Source organism: Nyctereutes procyonoides, unplaced genomic scaffold (assembly GCF_905146905.1).
Source record: "Nyctereutes procyonoides isolate TBG_1078 unplaced genomic scaffold, NYPRO_anot_genome, whole genome shotgun sequence".
Taxonomy (NCBI): Eukaryota; Metazoa; Chordata; class Mammalia; order Carnivora; family Canidae; genus Nyctereutes; species Nyctereutes procyonoides.
Genome location: NW_026575121.1, coordinates 3,674,912 through 3,685,426, shown reverse-complemented (window position 1 = coordinate 3,685,426; position 10,515 = coordinate 3,674,912). Strand labels below are relative to the sequence as shown.

Below are 10,515 nucleotides of genomic sequence, written 5' to 3'. Positions count from 1 at the left end.
TTCAGTAAATGTTTGTTAAGCTGATTTGGCCTAACTTGGCACAAGTCAGCTTTCTGAGGTGCAACAAACTAATATTCTGTCATGCTTGATCTAAAGTGTTTCAATGAAACCAGCTTAGGTTAATGATGTTAACCCCAGCCAAGTCTACAGAAATCTAAGACTGAATTTGAGGTTTTCAAAGAATTAATAGTTTCAGAAATCTGAAAAATAAAGTTAAAAACTGATGCATTAGAATTTCTTCTGAGTTGGGGGAGAAATTCTGAGAAATGGGGAGAAAATTGATGTTAGTTTAAGCAGCTGGTGGGTAACTGTTCATTTTTAGAAGTGACTACAATGCTCTCCGTTTGTATGGATAGTTATTTCGGCCCCAAGCAAAGAATGTAACAATAAAAAACACATTAGGCTTTAAATACCTTCTCTTCCTAAAGGATATGAGGCTTACCTGCCTGATGTCTATCACATGACATGTTGTTTAAGTTCCACTTGAACTTTATGGTCTGAGAAAGTAGTTTGAAGAGGACTCTCGATAATTTCTTTTAAGACAACAGTGTCATTTTATGCATGAGTTGTCCCTACTTTCAAAGCCCTAGGAGTATGTTTAGAGTACAAATTTCAGATGACCTTGAATAAGCACATTGGTGACAACAAGCAAAAATTTATTCTTTCTCCAGTTCTGAGTAAAGTCAGGAAAGTCTCATAGTTTCATTATTTCACTGTGTTCTCAATTATAAAATGGCATTATGTGGCAAAATATGCCTCCTGCTGCCTACCTGCACTACTAATGCCAAATTGGTGGGGGGAGAGGAAATATCATGTATGAAATTATGAAAAAAACTACGTAGAGCTACTTATATGGATTGTGTACCATAACTGAATAGACTGGGCAGTAGATAAACTAATGTTTGCCCTGGAAATAAATAGTTGAGGGATGAGTCCCTAGAAGAAAAAGTTGCCTGGAAATGCATGTTTTGACCAACTGGGAATCTGCATGACCACAATAAGGAAGTAGATTTTTAGGAGAACCACAAAATCAAGAGGCAGAAGAAAACCTTAATTCTATTCCAAGCAAATTACCCTGGAAGCAGAAGTTTACTGTAAGAAAATTATATTAGGGAAATTCAGAGTCACATTTAAACTAGGGTTTGGTGGCCAAGAGAAGTTTTAGTCTGTCATTAAATATCCCAAAAGAAGCTCTCCCCATAAATAAATAGTTTTATTTATTCATGTAATAAATGCATATCTGTGTATATATAAGTGAACATGTACATATGCCCATGTGTATATGTGTGTGCTCAAATGTATGTTCTGAGCAGAGGTGCTCAGCCCTAGATACAGTGGTGAATGAAAAAGGTATGGAATCTGCCCTCTTAGGTTAGTTTCCCAGTGGGAATTTTAAGCAGGAGAATGACTCTAGATTTTGTGATTCTTTGAGGGCCAGAATTGACTATATCAAATTCATCCAGGTCTAACACAGTGTTTTAAAAATACTAAGTGTTTAACTTATACCTGCTAAATAAATGTCTTAATGATTTTTAATTTTTCATAATTTTTCATAATTTTAAAATGTCCATTTCAGATTGAAATCACTATCAAAGCTTTGACTTGTGCCAAAAGAAACTGGTCAACATGAACATATGTATATCTATGAGAGCAGCTATACACACACAGTTTCAGTATTATTACTGTTCTTAGATGCAGTCAAGAGAATCTACTCTAGCTAGCAGATCAGAAAGGCATTTATTAAAGAATACTGAGTGGCATACAACATCTCCAGGAGGGCCAAGAATCAAGAGTAGATGCCCCATAGCCAAGAGCAACTGCAGACAAGAGAAACACCCTACCCACTGTGAAACCATTCCAGGGAAAACTCCAGTCCTGCCACAATCCAGCTCTCTCCCTGGAATTTTCATCTGAGCTGCCTCAGGAGTACTAAATGCTTCTATCATGGTGCCCTGGACCGCCTCAAGGGTTTGATGGGGTCCCACCACCCTATGACAAGAAAAAGCGAATGGTGGTTCCAGCTGCCCTCAAGGTGGTACGCCTGAAGCCTACACGAAAGTCTGCTTACCTGGGGCACCTGGCTCATGAGGTTGGCTGGAAGTACCAGGCAGTAACAGCCACCCTGGAGGTGAAGAGGAAGGAGAAGGTCAAGATCCATTATCAGAAGAAGAAACAGCTTATGAGGCTACGGAAACAGGCCGAAAAGAATGTGGAGAAGAAAATTGACAAATACACAGAGGTCCTCAAGACCCATGGAGTCCTGGTCTGAGCCCAATAAAATTGACTTATTCATCATGAAAAAAAAAAAAGTAAGTCACTCACTTACTTCTTCCAAATCTCATGTATGTATAAAAAATACATATGGAAACTGACTGTTAGGGAATGTGGAAATTATAGCTATTAATTTTCCAGGCCCTCCTCCCCCAGGACCTAAAAGGCATACTAGAAGGGGAAGTGGGATGAGTAATGTGCAAACCAATGCATCATAAGATTCCCTTGTTTGCACTAAGATGTTTAGTAACCAGCTGACCAGTTGGGGCTGTGTCCCTGGATGAAGATCATAACTAAAAGTACATGGGGAAATTGTCATTGCTGGAATATTGCTGGAGAGATGGACAGATCCCTTTCCTTACTCCTACTCCTCAGCTCCTGAGTGCTAGTGGCAAGGAAGAAGTAACTCCATAGATCTGGAATAGCTTAGATTTTAAAAGCGGCTGATTTGCCCTTCCTCAGAGGAGAATGATACCTGCCTGACCCATTTCAGAGAGCTGTTGACAAGACAACACATGGCCATACATCAGCCTTATCACAACTTTTATCTCACCTACTTCAATTAAATCAGTCACCAGTATCTGTTTAACCCACTTTAAAAATTGTCCCCTAATCTAGTCTCTCCCTTCTATCTCTGCTATCAAGTCAGTTCAGGTACCCATCCTGTCACATCTAGGATTATTACAGGTGTTATACATAACTCATCACCTAGCCTCACCAAAATTCCCCTTGTCCATCCTAAGAAACAAATCAAATCATGACACTCTCTTGTGTAAGCATTATTTTCACTGTTATTGCATCAAAATTTATGCTGTAAAAATACCACTCTCTGATCCCCTTCCTAAAGAGGGGGCAAATAATTCCAGTAGAGATCTCTAGAATCACTTGTTACTGGAGATCAGTGTTAAAAGTTTGAGAAGGTGGCAGACTCATTAAATGATGCTCCAGTGATCATTTTTATAGATAGATAAGTATTAAAACTGGAATAGATGGGATGAGCACTGGGTGTTATTCTATATGTTAGCAAATTGAACATCAATAAAAAATAAATTTATAAAAATAAATAAATAAATAAAATGTTGAGAGTTAAAAAAAAACTGGATTAGGCTCTCCATCAAGGATGCTTTTCAAACATAACCCCTCTATGTGCTCCTCATCTATTAGTCATGAATTACACAACTCTTTTCCACTTTTCTCTTTCGTTATCTCATTTTACCTCTGTCAACTTCATCCTAGCCAGTCTCTACTCCTGTGACACTACACACACAAAAAAAATTGGTATAGTCTATGTTTTACCTTTATATTGCACCAAATGATACAACCCAGCCATATTCTTGATGCCACTCAACACACCTCATGATGCCATTGCTTTGAGAGAAATCCTATCTATGTCTACTACCTAATCTGGAGCCTCCTTTTGGGTTTTCATCACATTCACCTCAAAATAGTTATTTCTCTGACAAGTAGGATGCTATACAAACTACCTCTAATAAAACAAACCATGTGACACTTTTTAAAGCTAATTCTAGGTTATGACTTTATTTTTACACCCAGGTAGTTTTTACACCTAGGTAGCTCTAAACGAGAATAACACAATATGCAAAACAAGTTATTTGAGAACAGAGATCAGCATTCACTTCTAATGTCTAATTATTTTAAGTAAATACCTCATTCAGAGAAATCACATAAAATCATAAACTGCCGGTTAGGCTGTGAAGTATGAAAGATGCTTGATCAAGAAATCCTTTTTAAGAGATAATTGAGAGAAGCATATTTAACATTTCCAATTTTTTACATTGAGATTTTTTATTTCTTGATGTAGGTCTGGAAAAAATACATAGCCTACCACTGAAAATACATTCAATCTCTGGCTATTTCTGTTTCCTTTTGAAGCTCCTTTTGGCTCCATAGCTGGATACAGATCCTCAGTGTGCTCTCCCCCAACATTCCGTCTCTCTCTTCCTCTCTCTCTCTTTCTCCCTCTCTCTAATCATATCTCCTCCCTTCTCATGGGTTTATGACATATTATCAGTATGATGACAACAGCCATATTTATATTTCCAGCCTGGAATTATCTTCTGAACTCCATACATGAGTGTGTAATTGGCCTCTTTACTAGTCTACTTGGCTGATCCAAATGCAACTTACACTTGACCTGGAATGAAGCCTCAATTTTCCCCTTTATAATTGTTCCTTCTTCTGACTGCCTTATCTCAGTTAATGGTACTGGCATTTTCCCAATAGCTTTAAACCCAAATACCTGGGAGTCACACTTGGCATCACTTCTCCATTATACCCCACACCCAGTACCTCATTAAGCTTTGGCAAAACAGACTCTACAACTTAAGTCAGATTTGCTCATTGCTTACCATCTCTACCGTCAGTACTTTAGACCAAGCCATTGTCATCTCTTGCCTGTATTACCTTCATAGACTACCATGTACAGCCTTATTCACTCTTTAAAGTTTAGTTTGAGAAGCAATCATAGTGATCTTCGTAGCATATATTGGCCTGCGTTACTATGGTGTTCAAAATATTTCAATGGTTGACAGATTGTATTTTCAGAAATGACCACAATAACTCCCATTATACATGCTCACGAGACCACGTGTGATTCTGACTCTCCACATCAAGAGGTAGAGTGTAAGTTCCTTCGCCCTTCAGTCTGAGACAACCTGATGATTCGCTCACAATTAAATGGAATGTGGTGAAAGTGACACTGTGGGAATTCTGAAGTTGGTCCACAAGGGTTATGAAGCTTCTATATAGTTTCCTTGAGACCCTTACTTTGGGGGATGCCAACCATTAAAAATTCAACAACTCTGAGACCACCATTCCAGAAAAGTCATATATAAACACTCCAGTCCAGAGCCTCAGGTGAACTTCCAGCATCAACTGCCAACCATGAATGAAACATCATAACCATCTAACCCAGCTGAGACTTCAGCTAGCAGTAGCCCCCTGCAACATTGAACATAATTTTGGGATAATTTGTTATACAGGCATAGTGACTATGTCAGCTTCCCCTTGTCCTCAAAATAAGATCCAAAATCCTTTCTGGAACATAGAGGGTCCTGCATGATCTGTGTCCTAGATAGTCCTTTAGTCATTTTTTTGTGCCTTGCTCATCAGGCTTCAACCATACTGGCTTTTGCTTATTCCTAATTAGAAACTTTGTGAGGCTATTGTTCTCTCTGCCTTAAATGTACTCTACCTAGCTAACGTCAGCTCAACCCTCCAAGTCTTAACTGTCATTTCTTCAAGAAAGATAAAAAGACACATAGCAAGGAGAGAAGTTTTCTTTATTGTGATGCTATTGTTAAATGGAAGAAACTTGAATAGAAGTATCTAGTGATGGGATCTAGTTGATTGAAAGGGAGGAGTTGATGACAAGAGAGAAAAGATGGTTAATGGACAATGGCGGGCTGCAGGCATTTCCTCCCTATCTCAGATATGGAAGAAAAGGAAGAAAGGGTAAGTAGCATGTGAATATCATCTATATTCACTACAGACATACTTCACCCAGCTAAGGCTGACATGTAGTGACTGCACCAATGGGCTCCCACATCTTTTGGTTGCCCTTGGGATCACCCAGTGGAAGTCCTGGCAAGGGATTGGTGGGAAGGAAGAGAGGGAAGTGGGAATATTTGGTGCTTCAGTCTCTCCCTATGAGGACACTTCTGGCTGGTTGCTTCCCTCACCATGCAATGGTCACAGATCCTCTCACCAAAGCTCCCTCCCTCCTCACACTGGTTCCATTATGAGGAGCCGCACCCTTTTCCCACTGCAGTCCCCTTACTAGCACCAGGTGATCCACTCACTATTCCCTGGGGTTCCCTGGCCCCACTGATGCCTTTGCAAATAGTCTGTTTATTAAACCACCCTCAAATCATCCTAATTTCTGTGTAATATCTGTTTCCTGCTGGCTCCAGTCAGATATGGGGAGGAACACTGATGAGTAAGTAGGTGGAAAGAGCAAGGAAATGTGAAGCAGGCAACAAATTCAACATCTGATGCTATTGCAGCTAAAATAGAAAACTGAAAAATTGCTAAAACAGTATTATCATTAAACCAAAAAGTAAAATGAAAGGGCTGAGGGGTTGTCATATATATAAATGTATACGTAGAGAGAATGCTTATAAAGAAGGTCTCTGCTATTAAACAATAGAATCAAGATTTTTTTCCACTTAAAGCTCTGAACTGGCAAAGTTCATAAGAGATTATTGAAAACAAACCAGATGAGTCATTTTATTCCTTTTCAGTTACCCACACATGGTAAGCTTAGAACATCACTCTTGCTGCACACATTACAGTGGCCTCTGCAAACTGGAATACCTTAAGTGGTTTTTAAAATATTTTTCTCTAAGTTTTTCTGAGTTTGAAAATAAAACATTTTTTTTAAATAAATGCCTGAATCAGGACAGATGCACCGTGCCTGAGATCCACTGAACTGTGTCAACTCTTGAAATAACCCTGGCTCCTGAAGGAGGAATAGCAAAAATGTAAATGAGAAATTCTAATGCAAGCTGAATTGCTACCATCTTCAGCATCCCCACTAGGCTATTTGTAAGGCTATTGTTGTTGCGATGATGATGATGGTGTTGGTGGTGGTGATGATGCTCTGACTGCTGGAAGGAAATACTAAGAGCACTTACAGCATTTATGGAGCATTTGCCTTTATGTCAGACAATATTTTGAGAAATCATATAATTTAGGGGTGCCTGGGTGGCTCAGCCAGTTAAGCAGCTGCCTTTGGCTCAGGTCATGATCCCAGGGTCCTGGGATTGACCCTGCATCAGGCTCCCTGCTCAGTGGGAAATCTGCTTCTCCCTCTCCCTCTGCTCTGCCTCCCCCCCACCTCTTTGGTGTTCACCCACTCCCTCTCTCATCGCTGCAAAATAAATAAAATCTTAAAGAAAAAGAAATCATTTAAGTTAAATCATGTTATCCTCATGACAATTCTATGATGAAGACATTTTTATTCCTATTTTCAGATAAGGGAACAAAAGCACAGAGAAGCTTGGTAAGTTGCCAAAATCACTCACCAACTGTATGACAAAGAAAACCAATAACGAGGGCTTCAGGATCATTAGGGACAACCTATAACTAAAATGCTTGAGAGATGAAGTGCTTTCATTTTTCCTTTCTTTTCTTTCTTTTTAAGGAAGAGTCACCAACTTGAGGAAATTTGGGTCTATTTGACCTCAAGCCTCTCTGGGAAGTAACAAAGAGATTTATTCTTTCCCTGCTATCTCAGGAAAAGGTGATTCCCAAGGGTGAAAGGCTGGGAAGATGGTGAAGTAGGAGGACCCTAAGCATACCTCGTCCCATGGATACAACTAGATAACACATCAGTGTAAATAACCCAGAAAATGACCTCAAAATTGGCAGAACAAATGCCACAACTAAAGGTAGAGAAGAGGCCACATTGAAGAGGGTAGGAAGGGCAGAGGTGCAGTAGGGAGATAAATAGAACTTCAAACCATCAGTGGGAGGGAGTTGAGAGCACAGAGAAGGAAGAGAAGCAGACTATCACACTGGGAAGCTAGCACAGGGGAGATGCTCAAAATTAGATGGCCCAAATTTCATGTGTTCATACAACCAGCTGGACTTACAGCCTGGAATTTTAAAAATCAGCAGACTGAGTTCTGGGAGATCCCAGCTGCAATAGGAAGTTGAGTATCTTCCCTTAAAGAGACAGTGTGACAACCTACAGAGATAGTATAGAAGTACAGAAGCAGCATTTTGGAAAACATCTGGGATAGATGGGAAGGAGAGTTATTTATTAATCTCAGAGAATGTCTTAGAGGGGCAGAGTTGGCTGAGGGATTTTTCTAGAAACAAAAGAGCTAGCAGGCTCCATTTCCCTTCCCCACCCCCCAGCATAAATACACAGCCACCTGTGGTCAGCTGCAGTGATACCCACATTCACTACATAATATACTTATACCAAGTCTTGTCCCACTGGGCTTCAGTGGATCTGCCTTTCCAGTCATGCTTGCCTCAGTTCTGGAACTATAAGTCCCCTCTCCCAGAGGACTGATGCAAACTTTGCATGCTTTTTGCAGGGCTTCAGTCCCAGCAGTGGTGGCAATGGACCCTGCATAAGATCTATGCACATCTTCTTAAAATTATGCACACACCCCCCAGACCCAGGCTGGCTAGCGCTGCTCAAGGTGGCAACAGAGGCAGATCTTATTAAACCAGAGCACACCTTGTTAAGACTTTACACTCCATCCCAATTTACATGGTCCCAGCAGCAGCAGCATCCACTCCAATACACTCATGGTTAGAGACCATTTAAATCAGGGCTACAAGCCTGACAGTATGCAAGCAGCCCCAAGTTACCACTCCAAAGTAACTCTACCCTGGGGTGAGGGTAAGATAAATACCACACCAGTCATACTGCAGCCCCAGGCAGTGGGCTGGGGGCAGACAGTTGGTCTGATTGTGAGCTCTACCCATCATGAAAACTTCACAAGGGACAACACAGAGAAAGTGCACTGCAGCATGGTGTTACTATATCTCTGGAAAATGTCTAGTTGGACTCAACTTAAGCCTCAGGCAGATGCAACCTAATCCACTAACACCACAGGGACCAAACATTGATCAAAACAGGCAATGAAAAGGGGCATCTGGATGGCTCAGTGGTTAAGCATTTGCCTTCGATTCAGATCGTGATCCTGGGATTGAGTCCTACATTAGGCTCCCCTCAAGGAGCCTGCTTCTCCCTCTTCCTATGTCTCTGCCTCTCTCTGTCTGTCATGAATAAATAAATATTTTTAAAAAACCAGGCAAAGAAGAGCCATTGCAGGTGACTAGGCTAAAGGAAAAAAGTGGCCAAGACACAGAAGCAGGGTACAGTAACACACAAGGGGAAATCTCTGAAGCTCCAGGTTCTGGTGAACAGATGATATTGCACGATAGGGCACTAAAGGACCTGTACTTCACAAGACAATTACTTTTAAGAGCAGGAAATGTAGCTAACTTTCCAAACACACAGAAACAGACACAGAGAGTTTGAAAAAAGAGGAAACTGATAAATATGTGCCAAAAGAAAGAACAGGACAAAATCTCAGCAGGAGACCTAAGCAAAATGGATATAAGGAATATGCCTGATAGAAAATTTTAAATGAAAAAAAAATTTAAAAAAATTTTAAATGATTATCATAAAGGTACTCACTGGACTTGAGAAGAGTGGAGAACAACAATGAGATGTTTAACACAGCATCTAAAAAATAACCAATCAGAGATGAAGAACATAATTAAGTGAAATTAAAAATACACTAGATAGAATAAATAACAGACTGGAGGAAGCAGAGAATGAATTAGTGACCTGGAGGACAGAGTAATGGAAAGTAATCAAGTTGAGCAAGTGAGGGGGGAAAAAAAAAACTTTGAAAAATGAGAATAGACTTAGGGAACTCAGTGACTCCATCAAGCATAATACCATACCAGAAGGAGAAGAGAGGGAAAATGGGCTACAAAATTTATTTGAAGAAATAATAGCTGAAAACTTCCCTAATCTGGGGAAGTAAACATACATAGATCCAGGAGGCACAGAGATTCCTCCAACAAAAATCATCCCCAGTAGGTCCACACCTAGGCACAAAATAATTAAAATGGCAAAAAGCAGTGAAAAAAGAGAATTTTAAAAGCAGTAAGGGAAAAGAAAACAGTTGTATACAGGAGAAACCCCATAAGGCTCTCAACAGATTTTTCAGCAGAAACTTGGCAGGCCACAAGAGAGTGGCATGATATATTCAAAGTGTTGAAAGAAAAAAATCTGCAGCCAAGGATACTCTATCCAGCAAGGCTATCATTCAGAATAGAAGGAGAGAGAATTTCCCAAACAAAAGTTAAAGGAATTCATGACCACTAAACCCTACATAAAGACCATATGTAAGAGTAAGAAAAGTAACAAGCACAAAATGTATGTATAAAAATTAATCAAGGGCATTATGAAATAAAAGGACACCATAAACCTAATATGTGGTGGGTAGAGGAGTAAGGAATGGATTCAAACTTAAGTGACTGACCATCAACTTAATATGGACTGCTATATAAAGAAGATATGATATACAAACCTACTGGTAACCACAAATCAAAAACCAGTAATAGATATGCAAAAAATAAAGAAAGAAATTCATGCATATCTTTAAAAAAAGCCAGCAAATTGTGAGACAAGAGAGCAAAAGAAAGGATCAGAGAACTACAAAAACAACCATAACACAAGTAACCAAC

General features: G+C 39.8%; 1 protein-coding gene across 1 annotated transcript; it reads left to right on the top strand.

Moving 5' to 3' along the window:
- The first annotated feature begins 1,933 nt into the window (after positions 1 to 1,933).
- LOC129516328 (60S ribosomal protein L13a-like) lies at positions 1,934 to 2,309 on the top strand. Its single transcript, XM_055335655.1, has one exon. It carries the CDS (start codon positions 1,934 to 1,936, stop codon positions 2,267 to 2,269), a length of 336 nt encoding a protein of 111 aa, XP_055191630.1. The 3' UTR covers positions 2,270 to 2,309.
- The last annotated feature ends 8,206 nt before the right edge of the window (positions 2,310 to 10,515 follow it).